This window comes from Piliocolobus tephrosceles, chromosome 10 (genome assembly GCF_002776525.5).
Source record: "Piliocolobus tephrosceles isolate RC106 chromosome 10, ASM277652v3, whole genome shotgun sequence".
NCBI lineage: Eukaryota > Metazoa > Chordata > Mammalia > Primates > Cercopithecidae > Piliocolobus > Piliocolobus tephrosceles.
In genome coordinates, this window is record NC_045443.1 from 68,419,252 (window position 1) to 68,442,159 (window position 22,908).

Sequence of the window (22,908 nt, forward strand, 5' to 3'; positions counted from 1 at the left end):
TGGAGGCTGGTCACTGAAAAGACCAAGAAGGACTAGGAGGCTGGGACTTTCAGCTCACCCTCAGCCTCCAGGAAGAGGAGAGGGGCTGAAGTTTATTGCCAACAGCCAGTGATTTAATAATCATGCTTATGTAGTGAATCTTCCATAAAAACCCAAAAAGACTGGGTTCAGAAAGCTTCTAGATAGCTGAACATGTGCATACCTACAGGAAGGTAAATAAGAACTCATCCACATGCTGGGAAGGTGGTGCACCCCAACACCACCAGCATAGAAGCTTCGTGCTTGTGACTCTTCCAGATCTTACCCTATGTATATCTTCATCTGGCTGTTTATTTGTATCCTTTACAATATCTTTTGCAATAACCTGGTAAGTGTGAGTGTTTTCCTTAGTTCTGTGAGCTGCTCTAGCAAATTAATTGAACCTTAGGAGGGGATTGTGGAAACCCCAATTTATAGCCAGTTGGTCAGAAGCATAGACAAAGCAACCTAAGGCTTGCAACTGGCATCGGAAGCAAGCAGGGAGGGGGTGGGCCTTGGGGACTGAGTCCTTAACCTGTAGAAACTGATGTTATCTCCAGGTAGATAGTGCCAAAATTGAATTAGAGGACAACCAGCTGGTGTCTGCTGCAGAATTAATTGCTTACTTATTGGTAGGGGAAAACCTCCACACATTTGTTCACAGAGGTCTTCTGTGTTGATTGTTGTTGTAGAGTGAGGAATAGAAAAGTCATTTTGAGTTTGAGTGAGCTTTTCCACACTCAGCCTTCATAACCTAATCACCCCTGAAAGGTCCCACTTCTCAACTCTGTTGCATTAGGGATTAAGTTTCTAGCACATGAACTTTGGGAAACACATTCAAATTACAGCAATGACTAACCTTGAATTTGTGAGGTTTGTACACAGGTTCAAGAGTGGAAAATATTTAAGAATTACTGGGTATGTTTCAAGGTTATCCTGTTATTGTAGGTAGCATTCAGGTGCTTTAAAGAAATGTGCCTAAGAAAATTTATGGAATTGAACAGCACAAGAAAAAAGGTACTAGGGAGAATAAACTAGTTTTCATGGAACACCCAAAAGTCAGTGGTTCTCAGCCTCAGCTGTACATTATACTCACTAATTAATTCAAAATGTCTAGGGGTGCAATCCTGGCATTGTATTGACATATTTCCTTGGGATAAAGCATGAAAAATGCCTAGCCTTGAGCCTGACAGATAGCTGACATCTACTAAATAAATTGATTCCTGTACCAGTTTCCTCTTCCACATACCACTTGGTCTTTCATTTTCCATTGAGGATTGGGTTAATTACGTAAGGAATTTTAATTATCTTTCCACCTTGTTTTTTTTTTGCAAGAACAGATAATCCAACATTGCAATGTAACCCATCAGCCTAAGAAAACTCTTATTAAATGGCCATTTTTCTTTAAGACTTAGTGATCTAATAATTTCACCTGCCTTTCCTTCTTTTTATCTCCCCTGAGTGAATATTATAAGTTTCCCAGATCTTTAGGACCAACATTACTAAAATTTGACCATAAAGATATAGAATAATTACATATGAGAGTAAGCTGGGTAGTAAGAAAAATAATATTTCTGCTTCCATTTTTCAAATATATGGTGTTTCCAAGATATTTTTAGATCTTTTATGGCTGGATGCTTCCCAGGAAAGAAAGTTGGCTCTTCCATCAGAAACTCATTCATTTTATCTGAGGATTTTTAGATCTTTAGATCTTTTGAAAGTGCTTTCCGAAGTCAAAAATTCTGAACCACTGAGGGATAATTAATGAGGATAAAAAAAGGTATTGGGGAGGCAGCCAGCATCATACAGAGCCAGGCCCACAGCCTGTCTTAGAAGCCACAGTTCCAGCTTCCAGACCCAGGAGACTCCCTTGTTCCAAATTCAACCAGTACCGGTCACATCCTATTACTCATTACACACATTTGATACATATTTTATTTCTGAGTACTTACTGGGCTTCGTTTGCTTGACTTGCATGTTTCTATATTAAATATTATTTTGGTTATTAAAAAAGCCCAATTGCCAGCTATCATGGCTTTCAGTTATAAGCGTCCTAATAATTTCTTGCTTGTTTATAACATTCCAGATAATTTTCATCTCTATTTTGCCATGAACCCTAACCTGTTTTCCAAAAGCATGATTTCTGCAGAGAACAACATGTTCTATTGGAATCACTTGAAATAGCATCACAAATTACTCTTGGAGATATTGTGAGCCAGGTGCAATGTTGTGTTTGCCTTAGTTAGTTGTTGCTCTTGGCGCTGCCACAACTGATGCTCACATTGTATTAAATAGACATGACTTATTTGGGGGTCACCTTGCCAGCAAAGCTGACAGAACTATCACTCCACTTGTCTTGATGCATGCTGTTTCTCATTAGGACGATTCTAAATTACATTCTTTTTCATTTACTGTCTGTCATTCTGTGCGGCTCTGTTCCTGGCCCACTGTCCCTTCTCTGTCTTTTTTATTCCATTATTGATATGATAACTGGATATCAGCCTTGGAAAGAGATTCTGAGCAGAAGATGTATCCTTCCGGGAGGCGTTATTGTCAAAATCCATTTCAAAAACTCAGGGCTTTGAAGATGAAGTTGTTGACGGGCCTAAACTTGCTTTGAAGTGTAAAGAGGCTTCATAATCAAAAACAAAACTTGTTAATTGTATACTTAAATACTAATTCTAGGTGTAATTATTTTTACAATAATAATGATGTTATAGCTACTAACCCAGAATGCTAACTCCACTATATGTTCTAAACAATTTGCATGTATTTGTCTTATTTAATCTCACAGCAGTCCTATAGAGATTTCTTTTATCCTTGGTCTTCAGATGAGGCACAGAGAAATTAAGTAACATGCCCAACATCACTCAGCACCTAAATGTTACAGGCATTATTTTGAACCCTGACAAATCTGACTCCATATTCAACAGCTCTTAATCACCACCCATTGTAATAGAAAGAGAAGATTAAAGTAGTAACTAAATAAACTCTCATGAAAAAGGACAAGATATTCTAATCTCATTTCTTAGAATTAATTCAATTGGTGGTAAATCACAGGTCTTACCAACTTGTATTTATGGATGTGGCAATTTTAGTTTCTTTTAAAATATATGGACTATTCCTTATCATTTTATCCAATAAACATTGGTTGAGCAAACATCTGTCAGTTACCATACTGTGCATGGGTAGGTCACAAAGTTAAAAAAAAAAAAAAAAAAAAAAAAAAAGACACATTTCTGACCTCAAGTTGTTCCCAATCAGATAAAAGAGGCAGAATGAAAATAAATCTGAAATATAGTGGGAGTAATGTTAGGAAGGGAGTGTACACAAAATATAAAGATGGGTGGAAGGGGACCACTTTATTTGGATGTATGGCAACATGTCAACATACTCTAATGTTCAAGTATCATCCTCAGCAATTCAGCTACTCAAAAAGGATCTAAAACCCTGTTTCTTAGCCAAATCAACTTTTCCCCAAGAGATGGAAAATGGTATTATTGCTTGAATGTAAGCTGTGAAGCCAGGGTAGTGAGACAGATTCCCTTGACCCCACGGGACTTGTGAAGGGCTAGCTTGCTTACTCAGCCTGCAGGGCTCAAACCCCTTGAAAGAGGGAGAAGATGTAGGTGAGTGGGTGCAGGAGCTGGGTGAGTGTCTTTGGGCACCAGCAGGAATGAACCCCTTACCAGCAGACAGCAACTTCTAGGGGCTGTCCACAGCCTCTAGAGCCCCAGAGGGCATGTGTTACAGTGTGCTGTTTTAGCTTTGCTGTCTGCAGGCAACTTAAGTGTTAAACAGCTCAGTGGAGAGTCAGTGTGACAGCCTCCTGCACCCGCAACTGCGTCCTTGTCCAGTGCCCAAGAGGAATGAGGTCACACGACTTGAAGGATGGTGAATGTGGAGATTTTAATGAGTGGTGAAAGTGGCTGTCAGCAGGATGGGGAACTGAAAAGGGGGTGGAATATGAACACAGTCTTCCCCTGGAGCTCAGCCAAACTCCTCTCTTACCACAGTTTCTGATGTCCAGCTGCTGCTTCTCCTTTTGATGTTCAGATGCTTCTCTCTTCTGTGTGTGTGTGAGCTGAGTTTGGGGTCTGGGGTTCTTATGGGCACAGGATAGGGGGCATGCTGGGCCAAAAGGCAACATTCAGGTGGGAAAACAGGGAAGTAAAGTTCTCATTTAAGGCCGCAGGGCCCAGTATTTTCCTGCCTCCTGTTCAAGTCAGTAGCAGAGTTTGAATCCTGGCACTACTAATTTTGAGCAACTTACTTAACTTCATTGCATTTCAGTTTTGTTATCTGTAAAATAAGCATAACTTTAATAATAGAATTATTGAGAGAACTGAATGAGTTAATATGCATGAATTCTTTAGAATAGTTCCAGACATATAATAAGTACTATGCTACATGTATCAGTTATTGTTATTGTAATTATAAATAAAATATCTACATTCAATGGAATATCTTTATAAAATAAAAATGGATACCATTCTGCAAATGTACTATGATGTTAATAATACATACTTATTGAGCTGCTAATATATTCTAGGTACCATGCTAGCCTCTGGGGTAAAAGTTCAATTCAGCAGCTCAGGAGTACTTAGGGAGTTTATAATAAAATTCAACCAAAAGCTAGCCATATATATTAGGATAAGTGATATTTTAATATAATATGCTATGAAAAACATAAATAAATAAAAAAATATTTTTATCCTGAATGGATTCAGAAAAGCTTCATAGAGTGGGTGACATCAGAGCTAGACCTTGGAATCCAACAACATAAATATGAAAGTCATTCTGGGCATAGGCAGCAACATGGCAAAGATGTGAAGGGATAAGAGTAGAAGTTAAAGGCTCACAGGGTGCATATGGAAGAGGGTCTGAAGAGCAGGACATATTAGTCCATTTTCACACTGCTGATAAAGACATACTTGAGACTGGAAAATTTACAAAAGAAAGAGGTTTAATGAACTTACAATTCCACATGGCTGGGGAGGCCTCACAATCATGATGGAAGGCAAGGAGGAGCAAGTAACATCTTACACAGATGGTGGCAAGCAAAGAGAGAGCTTGTGCAGGGAAACTCCTGTTTGTAAAACCATCAGATCTTGTGAGACTCATACACTATTTGTAAGAACAGAGCAGGAAAGACCCGCCCCTATAATTCAATCATCTCCCACCAGGTTCCTCCCATGACACAGAGGAATTGTGGGAGTTACAATTCAAGATGAGATTTGGGTGGAGACACGACCAAACCATATCACTCTGCCCCCAGCCCTTCCCAAATCTCATGTCCTCACATTTCAAAACCAACCATGCCTTCCCAACAGTCCCCCAAGCCTTAACTCATTTCAGCATTAACTCAAAAGTCCACAGTCCAACATCTTATCTGAAGCAAAGCAAATGCCTTCTGCCTATGAGCCTGTCAACTTAGTTACTTTCTAGATACAATGGGGATACAGGCATTGGGTAAATACAGTCATTCCAAATGAAAGAAATTGGTCAAAACAAAGGGCTACAGGCACTAGGCAAGTCCAAAATCCAACAGGGCAGTCAAAGCTTAAAGCTCCAACATGATCTCCTTTGATTCCATGTCTTGCATGTGGGTCATGCTGATGCAAAAGGTGGGTTCCCATGTTCTTTGCCAGCTCCACCCCTGTGGCTTTGCAGGGTACAGACTCTCTCCAGGCTGCTTTCACGCAGTGGTGTTGAGTATCTGCAGCTTTTCCAGGCACAATATACAAGCAAGCTGTCAGCGGATCTACTATTCTGAGGTCTGGAGGATGGTGGCCCTCTCCTCACAGCTCCACCAGGCGGTGCCCCAGTAGGGACTCTGTGTGTGGGTTTCAACCCTACATTTTCCTTCCTCACTGCCCTAGCAGAGGTTCTCCATGAGAGTGCTGCCCCTGCAGCAAACTTCTGCTTGGACATTCAGCCATTTCCATACATCCTCTGAAATCTAGGCAGAGGCTCCCAAACCTCAATTCTTGACTTCTGTGCACGTGCAGGCTTAATGTCATGTGGTAGCTGTCAAGGTTTGGGGCTTGCACCCTCTGAAGCCACAACCTGAACTGTACTTTGGCCCCTTTTAGTCATGGCTGGAGTGGCAGGGATGCAGGGCACCAAACACAGCATGGGAACCCTGGGCCTGGCCCATGAAACCATTTTTTCTTCCTAGGTCTACAGGCCTGTGATGAGAGGGGCTGCCATGAAGACCTCTGATATGCCCTGGAGACATTTTCCTCATTGTCTTGGTGATTTAACATTCAGATCCTTGTTACTTATGCAAATTCCTGCAGCCAGCTTGAATTTCTCCTCAGAAAATGGAATTTTATTTTCTATCACATTGTCAGGCTGCAAATTTTCTGAACTTTTATGCTCTGCTTCCATTATAAAACTGAATGCGGTTAATAGCACTCAAATCACCTCTTGAATGCATTGCTGCTTGGCAGTTTCTTCCACCAGATACCCTTATCATTTCTCTCAAGTTCAAAGTTCCACAGATCTCTAGGACAGAGGCAAAATGCCAGCAGTCTCTTTGCTAAAACATAACAAGAGTCACCTTTGCTCCAGTTCCAAACAAGTTCCTTATCTCCATCTGAGACCACCTCAGCCTGGACCTTATTGCTCATATCACTATCAGCATTTTTGTCAAAGTTATTCAACAAGTCTCTAGGAAGTTCCAAAATTTCCCACATTTTCCTGTCTTCTGAGCCCTCCAAACTGTTCCAACCTCTGCCGGTTATCCAGTTCCAAAGTTGCTTCCACATTCCACATTTTTGGGTATCTTTTCAGCAATGCCCCACTCTCCTAGTAACCAATATACTGTATTAGTCCATTTTCATGCTGCTGATAAAGACATACCTGAGACTGGGAAGAAAAAGAGTTTTAACAAACTTGCAGTTCCACATGGCTGGAGAGGACTCATAATCATGGTGGAAGACAAGAAGGAGCAAGTCATGTCTTACATGGACGGCAGTGGGCAGAGAGCTTGTACATGGAAACTCCCATTTTTAAAACCATCGGATCTCATGAGATTCATTCACTATCATGACAACAGCATAAGAAAGACCCACTCCCATAAATCAATCACCTCTCACTCCCATAATTCAATCACCTCCCACCAGGTTCCTCCCATGACACGCAGGAATTGTGGCAGTTACAATTCACGATGAGATTTGGGTGGGGACACAGCCAAACCATATCACAGGGAAAGGTGGAGTTGGTGCTTATGAAGGACCTGGTAGTCAGTGGAGGAGTAACCTTGAGAGAGAGTAATATAACATGATAACATCTGCATTTTAGATGGATCACTCCTATGGCACCATGGGAAATGGATATGAAGAACGAAAAAAAGTGTAGAAAACTCATCACAAGATAATTGCAATGATCCTACCTCAGGCTGGATTGTGAGAGAGAAGATAGGATGGAAGTGACAGGAAAGCAGAGCAGTGGACAGATTTGAGAAGCATTTGCCAAGCTTTAATATATACACATTGTATATCTAAATTAGTACAATTGTACAGTCTTAAGCATAATGAAGATAATTCCTACATTTCTGTGAATTGAAAGCAGCATTTCCATCTACACTGAATTATTAATTTGATGAGAGTTTACTTTTATTTTGTTCTTGCTATGTTCCTTAAGTAATTTAATCAAATTTAATATATTTTTAAATATTATGGTTTGACCTTGGAAACACGAAGGTAAAGAATGAGCCTATTCTTAAATCTGAATTTAATATCTTGCAGGAGAGTAAAAGTTTCTCTCATAATTGCCTTCAGTACGAAAACAATTAAGTTAAAGCCTAGGTGAACTATCATAAGCAAATAAATGTTGACATTTAAAAATACAGCAGAAAACCAAACACATTTAAGAAGTTAGTACATGCAGAGATTCTAGTAATGGTAGGGAACTTAAATATCTTTTCAATAAAATGTATTCTTTGAAGATGGGGAAACTGAGTGACTTGTGAAGGATACAAAATTGGCAAGCAGTCAGAGCCTGGTCTAGGACCGACTCCAATCCAATTCACTTTTTAACACGGATTTTACTATCTCCCAACAAGGATATTTTGTTATTCACATGTGTGATTCTCTAAAGCAGGATCTCTCAATCACAGCATGATTGACATTTTAGACTAAATAATTCTTTGTTGTGGGCATGTACCTGTACATTGCAGAAAGTTTAGTAGCATTCCTGGCCTCCATCCATTAGATACTAGTAACATCCCCCTGCTACCCACTGTGGCAACCAAAATGTCTCCAGACATTGACAAATATCCCCTGAGCGGCAAAATGCCCCCCTCTAGTAAAGAACAACTGCTATAAGTCCTCTAGATCCCTAAAATGTTGTGAACTTGAGCTAAAAGAGGAAGAATCCCAAAAATGTCTCATATAATTTTAAATCTCAGTTACACTTTCTGCAATTTTCATACCCTTTTCTCAAAAAATTCAGGATCTGTTTGCCTGCTCTCTAACTCTCAATTTGCTATTACAGTCTTGTTAAAAGAAAAATCACTGACAAATTAAATTTAACATAGTTTAATTGAGGAAAGAATAATTCACTGGAGTCAGAGAGACTCCAGCACAGCCAGCTGGTGGAAGATTTATGGACACAAAGGGATGTGATGTACAGAAAATGGAAGTAAGGTACAGAAACAGCTGGATTGCTTATAGTTCTGTGTTTGCCTTACTTGAACCGAGTTTGAATAGTTGGCTGACTTTAATTGACTGAAACTGAGTGACTGGCACAAGAGTAGGTTATAGTTGGTTTACACACCCAGTTAGGTTACAGTTCACTGTGCACAGAGAAACCTTTAGGTAAAACGTACTATGTAAGAAGGCATCTTTGGGCTAAACTTAGTCTAACAGTCTTGTCTTTCTGTCTGCTCTCAGCCCAGCCCTTGCCATTCTCAGCTCTGCTTTGGGTCAGAGGAAACTGTATTTTCTAGGGCCACTTGTTTTCTGACTTCTAGGTGGCCTCAGTCAATGGAAGTCTGACAGGAGACTGAAGTGGGAGGAAGAGAAGCCAGGGCACTTCTCTCTGTCCTCTCTCTCTTCTTCTGATAATGAGTGCTAAGTCTCCATGGCTCCTGTTGCTGTTAGACAGTCTTTCTCTGGAATCCAAGCCATGGCTCATCTTCCACAAGGCAGCCCTGGATCCTGGGGTCTGGTAACATTATCTCTGTTTCTCCAGTCCTAAGGGTAGTAGCAACCCCTACTGTTGCTAATCTCTGGTTTACCTAGCCTCCTAATTGGCTTCTTACTTTTTCCATCACCTCTGTAAGCAGTTACTGTGGATTGAATTGTTTCCCCCTAAAATTCGTATGTTGAAGCCCCCACTGTGGCTGTATTTGGAGTAAGAAAGTAATTAATGTTAAATAAGGTCATAAGGGTGGTACCCTGGACTGATAGGATTATTGTCTTTATAAGAAGACACAACAGAGCACACACACACTCTCTCTCTTTTTACCTTGTGAAGACACAGCAAGAAGTTCAACTGCAAGTCAGGAAGACAGCCTTTACCAGGAACTGAATAGGCCAGCACCCTGATCCTTGACTTCTCAGACTCCAGAACTCTGAGAAAAAAAAAAATCTGTTGTTTAAGCTACCTAGTCAGCTGTATGTTGTTATGACAGTCCAAGCTGACTAATATAGGAGTTCCCTGTATAATTTTTTCATTGTTTGAAATAGCTGGAGGGTTTTATTTTTCTGTCAACCCTGACTGATACAAGTTCTTTATATCATTGATACTATATAATATTTGTTGAGCCTGCAATATGTACCCGACATTATGCAAAAGACACGTTAATATTCATTTTCTTATCTAGCCCAATAACACTGTAACATATGACAAAATGGTATGATGTAAAAAGCATGGATTTTGAGTCGCTTAGACTGCATTACAACTCCTCCACTTACTAGCTACATGACCTAAAAAAAGTTAATCTCTCCAAGCCCCGCTTTCCTTATCTGTAAATTGGTCTAGTAATAGTATCAAACTAAGAGGGCTGTTCTGAATTAAATGAGTGACTCTATGTAAAGTGGTTAGAATATATGTGGGTATACAGTATGCTCTCAATAAATCTATTATTTTTGGCTACAATTTGTTAAGTGTCTATTACATGCCAAGCACAAGAATAGGTACTGGCGTCATAAAGACAAAGAAAAAACAATCAATGCCTTCAAAGAGTTTGAGGATGCTAACAGAGGCAAACACATGAATGGGTAATTATAATAAAATATGGCAAGTTTATTGATAAATTTATTATGGGAAAGCTAACATGATCAACAGTCAGGGTTTGGGACACATTTGACAGGGTTTGATTCCCTGTTCTGCCAATTACTAATGGACTCTGAGCAAAGTTATCTATCTCCTCTGAGCCTCAGTGTTCTTACCTGTGAAATGGGAATGATAATAGTACCTACCTCATAAGGATATAGTGATTAAAAATGAGATAATAAAAGCATAGATTTGGGTATTGTTCCTGGAAGATGACATGTACTCAAAGAAGGATAGCTTTTTTTTTTTTTTTTTTTTTTTGAGATGGAGTCTCGCTCTGTCGCCCAGGCTGGAGTGCAGTGAGGTGATCTCAGCTCACTGCAAGCTCTGCCCTCCTGCGTTCAAGCAATTCTCCTGTCTCAGTCTTCTGAGTAGCTGGGACTACAGGCGCCCACCACCAAACCCAGCTAATTTTCTGTGTTTTCAGTAGAGATGGGGTTTCACTGTGTTAGCCAGGATGGTCTCGATCTCCTGACCTCGTGATCCATCCACCTCATCCACCTCAGTGGTGTGAGCCACCTCACCTAGCCGCTATTTTTATCACTAATAGGGAAGCACAGAATAAGGGTGCCTAACCGAGCCCAAAGCTCCCCCAAGTTTCCTACTGCTTGGCTGCCACTCTAATCAGCTTGACAAGAACTGCCTTCCGTAATATTTCTCTTCCTCAGAAGATGCGACTGAGTCTATTATACTTTTCTAGTATCAGCATACATTAGCACAAGAACTTTAGAAAGGCCAGGTGTGGTGGCTCACGCCTGTAATCCCAGCACTTTGGGAGGCCAAGGCAGGAGGATCACAAGGTCAGGAGATCGAGACTATCCTGGCTAACATGGTGAAACCCCATCTCTACTAAAAAATACAAAAAATTAGCTGGGCGTTTTGGTGGGCGCCTGTAGTCCCAGCTACTCGGGAGGCTGAGGCAGGAGAATGGCGTGAACCCGGGAGGCGGAGCTTGCAGTGAGCTGAGATATCCGCTGCACTCCAGCCTGGGCCACAGAGTAAGACTCTGTCTCAAAAAAAAGGAACTTTAGAAAATTTCTTGACAGAATGTATTAAAGGTAAACATATGTATGCAAAGCAGTTCTACTCCTGCATATATAGCCAGAAATGAGTACATATATGTTCCAAATGACATATAAAAGAATGTTTATAGAAGCTTTATTTATAATATGACAAACTGAACACAAACTATATACCCATCAACAGAAGAATGGATATACACATTGTGATATATTCATACACAATGAAACGCTACATAGCTATTAGAATAAACTATAGCTACATGCAACAAATGGTTGATTCTCACACACAAAATGTTGAGCCAAAGAAGCCAGGGTGCACACTTTATTATTCCATTTAGAGAAAATTCATGAACAGGCAAAATGAGTCTATGTCACAGAAGTCAGAAAAGTGGTTACCTTTAGGGAAGTATTTACAGAAAGGGGCAGTGTATTGGTAAATGTTTATCAACCAGCTCTCCAAAAAAGAAAGAAAAGCCCTGAATTCACAGCATTTGTCGGTATCTATGGCATAAATACTCCGAGCATGGTAGATTTCAAGGTACCAATGTCATGTTACTGAACACAAAGTTGGGAAGAACTTTGTGTACAAAACTTTTGTGTATATGTGTACAATCTGCTCAGCAAGTCGGTGTGAGCCAAATACAGCCCACTACTGAGAGGAGGCATGAAGGAGCATTCTGGTGTGCTAGAAATATTCTGTATCTTCTTTTTTTTTTTTTTTTTGGAGATGGGGGCCTCACTATTATTCAGGCTGGTCTCAAACTCCTGGGGTCAAGAGACCCTACTATCTCAGCTTCCCAAGTAGCTGAGCTTACAGGCATGAGCCACTGTGCCCAACTCTGATCTTAGTCCTTACACAGATGTACACATATTCACAGAGCTATACATTAAGAATTATTGACTTTATTGTCTGTATATTATACTTCTATAAAAAAAAGTTAAATATTTCTGAGAACTAGAAAGAAAAACATGTTATAACTGTCGTGTCTGAGAGGAAGATCCAGACGGGTACCAGACAAGCAATGGCTGGGTGTTGGGCACTCAGACCTTTTTGTTCCTACAATAGACACGCAGCAAGAGAGAGATACTGTTAGTAGTTGTGACATAAATAGAAAAGAGATGGTGACTCTTCTACCTGGATCATTTTAGACTTGATTCAATCGTATCACCAATGGTTGATACATCACATGAAAGAGTATCATTTCTGAAAAACCCCAGATCCACTGTCTTAACTATCTGTGGCCCTGTCAGCTTGGAGATGATTATTCCACTGGGTGGCTCCAGAAGAACATTTTAAGCACTGTACCACCTGAACACAAGGATCAGACATAGAAAAGCACCAACATAAACAGTTACTTTTATTTTGAGTAAAAATACACATTCATATCATTTTCCCTTATATCCCTCAAACCTTAAATATGTTCAATATGTCTAGAAGGTATCTGTGGTCTAGCTAGCTGAGACATTTTAAAAAGACAGCTGCTCCTGACTTATATAGCACTTACATATTTAAATTTACAAAGCCAAAGCAACATTTTAAAGGGGTTTGACTGGCGATAGCTTGACACATCCACAGATTCATTTGTTCCCGATCTGGCAATACAGGACCATAGAAAACACCAAACCCAGTATCTAGAGAACAAAATAAGAGGATTAACGTGGAATTTAAGGGAAAACACTGGACACATTATAAATAAACAGAAAGAACATTATATATGAAAAGATTTTGTATACTGACAGTTCCAATCCTATCCAAGTCATCTCTCTTGGAAAATTAGAGGTTCCAATGGGACAAAAGAGCACCGCAAACGCTAAGTTTTTTTGTGTTTTAATCAGCATTTTTTAGCTGGCCAATCAGCCTCTATCTAACTGGCCCTATATAACCGCACAGTAGCAGCTGCCACCAGAAGACCCACTCCCTTTCCTGGAACACACACATTCTTCTGCAGAGTGTCTCCTCTGGAGCACTGGGGATCTCAGGTCCCTGGGGGCTAAATATACGTACTGCTTCCATAAAAAGGTTATTATCATCTGGTTTAAATCATCTGCATAAAAATCAAGGAGTCTAGAATTTTTCCTGCTGTAGTTTTAGGCATTTTCAGGAGGAATAAAAAAATGAAGTAACTCTTTTTTTAAAAAAGCTTCTAAACTATGGGGAATAGCTTAATTCAGGAATTTATTTTGAAGTGAAAAAGCACAGCTGAAAATCTGGGGCATAATTTCCATCTCAAGTAGCTCTCCCAAGAATGAGGGACCCCAAAATTTGCTCTAATTGGCTCTACAGTTGGTGACTTACACGCTATGTCTTTGACATAGAAATGATAGACAGGACCTGTGTGCATTACCAATAGAAAGTTTCCGTCCCCACCAGCCCCCTTTGAAGGGAGGATGGAGGAGGGCAAATTGCCATTTGTGCTGAGTCAACTTAAATGCTTCTACTGTGTTGAGACTTTCTGCTTACTAACACTTCACTGGAAATGTAATTCAAATGAGAACTGCTAACCAATACTTCTACCTTCTTAAAATGGTTGACACCAATTCTCTGCAAAAGTAATAATTTCCATTCAAAATATTCTACAGTTCAAGACTGAAATTTAGTCTTTTTGCCTTGATGCTGAGCCTTAAGTCTGTGGGACAAGTATCAAGAAAGAACTTTTTTTAATGGGAAAAAATAATGGGATAAGACAACTATCATCTTTCACTGCTATATCCTTGAAATAGAAGCCCACCATTTATCAGCAGACTAGACAGTTAATATCACACTTTCTTGCATTTCATTGTCCCTGAAAAAAACATTTATCATTGTTCAAAAAAATAGCACACAATTAAAAGAGATTCGTCATTTTATAATATATGCCAAGACTCATGATAAATTTGCTAAGAGGTATGCAGCAGTCTAAAAACATGTAAAATTACCATTTTTTTAAAACTGCTTTATTTCTAGGACCTCCTGTTGGGATAACTTCTATCCTACAAAGTGATGGCTCTCAATGTGTAGTTTTTCTTTTTTTATTAAAGCAAGGAAAGTGCTGATCATTTTTTGTGCTTGTAAGTTGCTGTAGTCAAATGAGGAAAGATATGATAGTCTGGTTGTTTTAAGCTAGAATAATGAGAATTCCAAAAATGTCTATAGGTAAATTTTTCTTGCAGAATAAGGTATTTTGCATAATTTTTAGCATTCAGTGTGAGAAGAATCCCTTAGGTATATAATCTTAACAGAGCTTTGGAAACAAATATTGGCCCATCTCACTAAAACCTATGCCTAAACATACTAACATAAGGTCTAAATATGGGACAGTCTTTTTTTATATGATATTTTTCTGTGGAGATAATCTGAACATATTTTCTGCAGGAAGATATTTGCTTCTGTTTTCTTAAAAGTATTTTTTAGAGGAGATTTTCTGTTTTTGTATCTTTGTGTTTTTTTTTAATTTGAACTTTGGAAACAAAGAAGGGAGATAGGCCTAAGTCAAAGAGCAATAGAAAACTTGGACTAATGACTGTAACTGTAAGATGAGCTATAAAATGCTTTTTTTGGGATACATAATTTATAGACTGGGTATCAGAAGACTTTTTCAATCTATTTTTTGAATAAAGGAAGATGGAATATAGATTTGCTTCCCTTTAAAAGAGGGAGCGTAGGTTTTAGATTGAGGAACTGAACAACAATTTTAAAAAGTTCAGTAACTTGAACCAACTCTTTATCATATCTGCAGATAGTCTAGAAATCACAATTAATTTGGTCTAATTCAAAAACGGTTATGTTTTATGATAGTACCACAAACACTTCATACCTATAAATTACTGTATAGAATGTTTGTATTAAGCTATTTTTCTCTCAATATGTCTTTAGAAGAACCAATAAAATATTTAAACATGTAATTAATACATGGAATATACCAATTTCATAAAATACTGAAATGCATTAATCTTTTTGTAATCTTATTTTCCACTAGATGTATTTAAATTCTTGAAAATGCCTTTGACTATGACACAAAGTATTTCATCAATCTCCCCAATCAAGTATGTCCTTACTTTTTCTGGTTTTGCTAACTGAGGAGCATCTGTGATTTGAGCTAGTGATAGTAAATTGTCAAAACTTGAGTTTAACATGAAATATAACCCTTATATTAAATATCTCATTTAAAACATGTTGTCTCATACATTTAAATCATTCATTTCTTACTTATCTTCATGGCCATTAGTCCTTATTTCTAAATTAGCATAAACCCAGAATACAAAGCAGAGAAACAAAATACATCTTACAAAATGCAGAATCAAGAGAAATAGACCTAATTCATAGCACTATTTGACTCTGAACATATATCAGACCTAAAGAAAGATAGCCATAACCTACCAACAAAGAATGCTTCATATTTATACCTATTCATTTGGATGACAAGAAAGTAATAACCCACAGTTTTATTTGCTGCTAATAGTCCCTAACCGTTCTCTAACAGTTGCCTGGGAAATTCCACTAGCAAACTAAAGAACCACATAGGACACCAGATTGCTTCATCCTCAGTTAAAATTTCTTTCTGGCAGTGATGTGGCACGAGTAAGAGGTAGAAAATTACCAGAAAGCCCAAGGAGTACCTTGCACAGCATTCCATGAGCATGAAGCACAAGTCACTCAGCGGAGCTAACCAGCTCTCACAGGCATTAACCAGGGAGATACTTCATAGTATTAACATTCTTGCTAATGTCCTGGAATAGGATTGTGAGTGAATTTGATCTACTTGATATCAAAATTACCCAAGATCTGGGATGATTCCAAAATGCTTCTCTGAAGCAGTTTTAATTCATATTCTTGGCAAATTTAGGTCATGTGAAAAGTGTCTTTCAGGTGTTTTTTTTTTTTTTTTTTTTTAACATGCCAAGAAAGTTCATCAAGACAAAAATCCTATATGGGATATTTTTCCAACATCAATAATTAAAGTGATGAAAGTAATATATAAGCCTCAATTTTCCTTGAAAATTTCTCCAAGTGAGTCAACAGTACTTAAGCTGAGGATATCAGAGGTAATTACTTCTACTTTTTAGAACTTCTTGGATTTCTCTAGAATGTAATAATAAGTAACAAGAAAACAGCTTCTCACACTCTTGAGTTCAGTTTTTATTTTGTTTCAAAATCAAGATGAGAAATAAGAAATTGTAAAGGTCGTATTTTGCTTTGTTTGGTGCTTTTTCTTCTAACTTTGTAACCCCTGTGCTAGTTTTCAGTGGGAAAAAGATACCTGGCACTAAGAACTATGCGAAAATTAATTCTATCTTTTTCCCGGTAGAGAGGTCATTCAAAAGCAAGAGTCTCAGCCCTGCTCACTTCCTAAGACGGGAATCTCCTCCTCAGACTCAGGCTGACTGAAGGAGATGATGAGCCTTTAGCATCCAGTGCTTTTCTAAAGCATCTGTGTTTTTTTATGGTTGTTGTGTTTGTTTGTTTACCATCAATATTTCTTAAAATTAATGAACAAGCAAGAGAATAAAAGAGTCAATAATACAAGATTATACTGTACCTCAATAACTGCCAGTCCAAATGCTATTCCAATAACTATTATCAAATTTTTCACCAAGAAGTCTCTTATGGAAGAAATACAGGACTGTTAAAAAAAAAACAAAAACAAAACATTAAAAGTTACCTCAGAAAAATTCGACCTTATATTAATCAAAATTTTTATTCTTTTGTTTGACTTTTTACATTGCTAACAAGAAAAACACTTAACAACAAGGAACTGGGTTATTCCTTCCACTCCCTGCTTCACCCTTGCTCCAAAAGGTTGTAACTGTTGTGGTTTGTTTATACATTAAAAAGCAACTGAGGAACAAAATTTTGCTTGACTGCCTAATTGATGAATCTAGGGATTAATAATTATAAATGATTTTTCACCAACATATCCTCAAGTGATACATTTTATAATTTATACTATAAAAGTTATAGTTGATAAAGCTATACATTTTATAACATAAAAGTATAAATGATAATTTTATCTTAACTTTATTCATTTTAGAGCTGATACCACCTTGACTAAGGATGTTTTAGGTTTGTAATCTACAACAGAAAGGTTCCTGGTTGAGATTTTAGCTAATAATATTGGAAATTTTCATTTTTAAAACAAGGTATTTCCTTCCTTCCTTCCTTCCTTCCCTCCCTCCCTCCCTCCTTCCTTCCTTCCTTCCTTCCTTCGTCTCCCTCCAGCACTGAAGCTGAAGTGCTGAGGCGTGATCTTGGCTCACTGCATCCTTCTCTTCCTGGGCTCAAGTGATCCTCCCACCTAAGCCTCCCAAGTAGCTCAGACTGCAGGCATGTGCCACCATGCCTGGCTAATTTTTGTTGTGTTTTGTAGAGACAGGGTTTTGCCATGTTGCCCAGGCTTGTCTTGAACTCCCGGGCTCAAGCAATCCACCCACCTCAGCCTCTGAAAGTGTGGGGATAACTGGCTTGAGGTCACTGCCGCCAGAAAAAAAAACAAGACATTTTTAAAATCCCTTAATATTTATCAGGACCATTTTTATCTTAAAAAGAAAAAACTTACTATGTCTACCATTATGCCATACTTTGGATAAAAAAGAGAATTTAGGAAGTTGCCTCTCTGTATACAATCCAGCATGCGTTTTCATGCTTAAAACACTTTGGACTAGACCTAGTAACTTCAAGAATTGTAAATTATGGGAAGAATTTTTAAAACGGAATAAGACCACACAATATAATAGTGTTATTTTTGTACTGCCCTGAAATATATTACGCCTTGGATGGTCATATATATGCAAAGGGCCAACAAAATATTGCTATTTGTTAAATAAAATAAAAGTTCTCCAGAAGGCTAAGTCATCTTTTCCCCTTCATTCCTGACTGTAATGAGTTTCTCCATTCACCTTTAACCCAAAGTGGTAAACATTCAAGGAAATTATTATGTCATTTAGGTTAACGATGACATTAATGATTATATCTACTGAGTCACATTCATTATGTTTCAGGGGTTTTTCTCTTCCTCTTCCCCTAAGATAATGAGGTTATCTTGGCAAAAGGAAGAGAATAAAAGAAATGTGAATTATGGCCATTCCATATTTTTCATTTTACCAGGCTTCTTGCAACTTACACATGGCAGATGGAAGTATTTTATGAATTTACAACCTTTCTTTTGGGAAACTGGTGTAGCTATCAGCCTATATTCAGCAGAATTATGTGTGAACTTACAGAAACTATCTAGTAGTGTTTTTAGGATAGTTCCAGGGGTTTTTCAGAATCTGTCTTGAGGAAAAACATCTTTGAGTTGAATTTGAACAGGAGACAAATAGCAATCTGCAATTGAATTTACTGATTTCCTCATTATCCTAAGTGGAAACTATCTTCATTTACATTATATTTATTTCCCCTTTTCCTTGTAAATATTATGTCACTAACATTAGGTAGGGAGGAGGGGAGCAGGGAGAATATAAAACATAAGAATCAAACTTTTTGTAGTAATATTATTGTGACAAGGAAAAACGCAGTATAACACTGTAGTCTGGTAGATTACTTATTGAGTTATTTTAAATCTTAGTGACATACTTTAAGTATTAATGACAGCAATTCCGCTTCAGGGAAGAGCCTCTTTAATTTTGATAAGATCAGTGAAAAAGATAAATAGTCAAGGAGAGGGTAGTTTCCCCTGAGATACTTTCTACTTCCTTTTATAAATTAATGTCAGTAGCAGTTACTAAATCAAAACAATTCTAGATTGAAAATAATCTTTGGGTATTATAAATATTAAGATTAATTCATTGTGAATTTATAGTGGCTTTTAATGTATCTGCCTCTCAACTAGATTGTAATCTCCTAGAGGATTCAGAGGCATGTCTAACCCTAGCAAGGTTCCGTCTGACATGTAGTAGGCACTGAAGAATAACAGCAAATAAGTGAAATACTAATATCAATTGTAATTTTTGAACACATTTTTTTCTAAGCAGAAGGAACAACTGACGAAGAGACAGATGTCATGTTCTTCATAAAGCCATATCCGGAACCCCACAGACTAAGTGAGATAGGGTCCCATAACACCTTGTGCCTATCTCTATCCATGAAATACTAGTAGACCATTGGATTGAAGTTGCCTAATTATCTTTCTCTCTTCCTTATTTAAGCATCAGCTCCATGAGTGCAGACATTGTGCTCTGTTCAGGAATGAATTTCCAGTGACTGGTAGAAGGCTTGGTGCATAGAAGGTGGTCAATAAGTATTTGATGAATTGATCAATAAGAAGAACTAGGACACCCACATACTGACATTCACAAGTCACATAAATATGACCTCTACAACACATAAAAGATTAACCTGTCTTTTTTAATTGACTTTAAATGTTCAAGGTAACTTCTCAATTGCAGCAATAACTAGGTAAATTGGTAGCTGTCAATAACATAGAGAACCTAAACCCTTGAACGTATTGGGAAGGACTTGGAGTTCTTTTTTTTAAATTTTGAGAAAGAAGAAACCTCACTTCTTGAGAAAAGGAAATTTGATCAGAAAACAAAAAACATTGACTTTGAAAATTAAAGTGAAAATATTGTTTTCTAGAAGTCATGTTAAAGTAGGAAAAAAAAAAGGAGAGTAATGATTAAGATGACCAAAGAGAGGACAAAATAAACTTTTATGTTAGTTTGTACTTTCCCTCCCATTGCAGCAGAATGTTTCTTTGACCTATTAAGATTGGACTTAAATGATGCCAGACTCATAGAATAAATGACGTCTATCTGCTTTTATCTTTAAATAAGGATTTTTTTAATTCGGGAAATTTCTGAGCTTTATATCATGATTCCCACTGTACTTGATACATTTTAATTTTTTGTAGGGACTTTAATTGTGAAAAGAAAGTAACAGAATTGCTTATTTTATCAAATGTGATTTAATTCTCACCTCTTGGTAAACTAGTTTTCCATTATAGTTGGTGCATGGTCTCTGCGTATCCAGACAGTCACATAAGTTGGGATACTGTTGAAAATTATTTCCCCAATCAGCAGCTCCGTTGATCAAACCACAGCATTTAAACTATTTGATAAAGGGTAGAATGAGAAGCAGTCAGTAAGAAGATTAAAATCATTGGCAATACATTAAATTATAATCTTCTGAAATCATTATTAAAATGGTTATTATGCTAAAATACCATGTAAGTCACCTTTCACCTTTCCCTATATAGAAGTAAAAATTAAGGATTTTTTCATTTTGATCTTTACATTAATGATGGAAAAATGGAGTTGCAGACTCAAAAATCTGAAGAAGTTGGGAAGATGAAAAACTCACCTTCTAGTTTTTTTGTTTGTTTGTTTGTTGAGATGGAGTCTTGCTCTGTCATCAGGCTGGAGTGCAGTGGCATGATCTTGGCTCACTGCAACCTCCAACTCCCTGGATCAGGCGATTCTCCTACCTCAGCCTCCCGAGTAGCTGAGATTACAGGCATGCACCACCACGCCCAGCTAATTTTTGTATTTTTAGTAAAGACTAGGTTTTACCATGTTGGCCAGGATGGTCTCAATCTCCTGACCTCGTGATCTGCCCACCTCAGACTCCCAAAGTGTTGGGATTACAGGCATGAGCCACCGTGCCCAGGCTCACCTACTAGTTTTTAATGACAAAAGAGAGTCAGATCTATGTAACTTAGATATTGCCAAAAAGATTTCCAAAGAATTCACAAGAGAGTCAAAGAATTGTTGCTCAAAAGAGACGTAAAGTTTTAAAAGTGAAATTTCCACTCCATGATCTCTGATCACTTTTGAAAGAGAGGAGGAAAAAGATGAGAGATATTGCAAAGACCAAAATAGATGCTCAAGGAGTCTCCCATAAGATTGAATTTTATGAACATCTTTAAAATATGGGACGGAACACAAGTGAAAAATCAAGCTCTTAGAATGTCAGGAAACTTATAGCCCCAGAATAAACTGATTCATGGAAAAAACACTAAAAAAGAGAGGAAGGAGGGTTCATAGCCATGTTTCAGGAAGAAAAACAAGGAAATGATAACCTCAGGAATCAGGGCATGTGGCACATAATATTATTTGATGGGAGAAAGAAAGATAATTATCCCTCATCTTGCTTCCATCTGCTCTATTAGAGGGAAAACACTTCGTGTAGAAATGGGAGGAAAAAAATGGCTGAAAACAACAGAACCAAGACTGAGTGGTTTTCCCAGCTCTGATACATTGCAATGCCAAGATACTGAAAGAATTTTCATTTACCGGGCAGGTAATCATGTTTATTGCCCACATTAATTTAACCTCTGTGTCAAAGTTTGTTCATCTGTAAAATACAGATAATAACAGTTGCTAATAATAGCATTTAATTTGCAGAATTATCATAAAGATAAACATGAGAAAATCCATGTAAAGATAAGAACTCCCAGGTTGAAGAAAGCACTCAATAATGCATTTGCTTTTATTGTTTTTGTTTTCATTGTTTGCTGTTGGTGTTGTCTCTGTTATGCTCTTACAGGAACATGATCTGTTCAGCATTGTTATCAATGATTTGAATAAATAGAAAAAATATCTTTCCAATTCTGTAGTTTATGTAGAACTAGGAGTGATGATTAATATCCTGGAGAACAGTCAAATTTCAAAGATAGTTTAAATAACAGAGATAAACTAACAAATTCAACTGAGGCAGATATGAAGTCTTATACTTAGGTCCAAAGACTGAGTTACACAAAAACATTACTCAACAGATGTTTATATGACAGAGAGCTGGAAATGTCAGTTTGTTTCAAGGTCAGTACTAGCAAGCAGGGTGCTCTTGAAACAACCTCCTTTCCTGTTCCCATGGTAGACATGATTGTTTATTCTTTCTGATTACATAATCTTGAGTAGTATTAACTGATACAGATATCCTCTGTCAAATGTAAAGTAAGTTCCACTATAAAATTTATATTCTCACTTACAGATCAGTTCATATTTGAAATATGGTAGACCTCAGGACTCCTTAGGGAGGCATAAAGACATACTCACAGATGAGAGGGTAGAAGTGAGGAAGGTCAAAACTTGTCACGATATCAAGTCACTACATCAGAGATAGGAGCAGTTAAAGAAGAAGCTGGTCAGGACTTGTTGAAAGTGGTGTAACAGCTGGATGAAAAAGGCAGTATGCACTGAATGATACAACACTCTTAGACAAATAATAATGAGCAAGAATCCAAAAGGGGTGCATTCCATCAGTATGTTGACAGGGAATGTTGGTGGGAAATCCCTGAAATCCAAAGATAAAGTCACTCAGCATCTGTAGCTTTTGTCAGTGTGTTATGGGACCCCGGGTCATCCAGCCAGGGTTTGTGGTGGTAGGATTCTTTTCCCAAAGAAGCATAACTTATAAAAGAGAGCATAATGGAGAAGGAGGAGGAGGAGGAGGAGGAGGAGAAGGAGGAGGAGGAAGAAGAAGAGGAAGAAGAAGAAGGAGGAGGAGGAGGAAGAGGAGGAGGGGGAGGGGGAGGGAGGGGGAAGAGGAAGGAGGAGGAGGAGGAAAGAAGAGGAGGAAGAGAAGGAGGGAGAGGAAGAAGAAGAAGGGGGAGGGGAGGGGGAGGGGGAAGAAGAGGAGGAGGAGAAGGAGGGAGGAGAAAGAAAAAGA

At 38.1% G+C, this 22,908-nt stretch overlaps 1 protein-coding gene across 3 annotated transcripts in view; it reads right to left on the bottom strand.

Moving 5' to 3' along the window:
* Positions 1-12,666: 12,666 nt before the first annotated feature.
* TSPAN8 (tetraspanin 8) overlaps positions 12,667-22,908 on the bottom strand; it is a 31,417-nt gene continuing 21,175 nt past the window's right edge. For 2 of the 3 annotated variants that reach the window (XM_026446683.1, XM_023226554.1), the window contains 3 exons: positions 20,218-20,349; positions 16,844-16,927; positions 12,667-12,959 (listed from right to left, as the gene is read on the bottom strand). In XM_026446683.1, coding sequence (XP_026302468.1) covers positions 12,906-12,959; positions 16,844-16,927; positions 20,218-20,349 — 270 coding nt within the window. In that variant the 3' untranslated portion in view covers positions 12,667-12,905. The remainder of the gene's footprint in view (positions 12,960-16,843; positions 16,928-20,217; positions 20,350-22,908) is intronic. The other variant, XR_002734617.1, reaches the window with a different exon arrangement.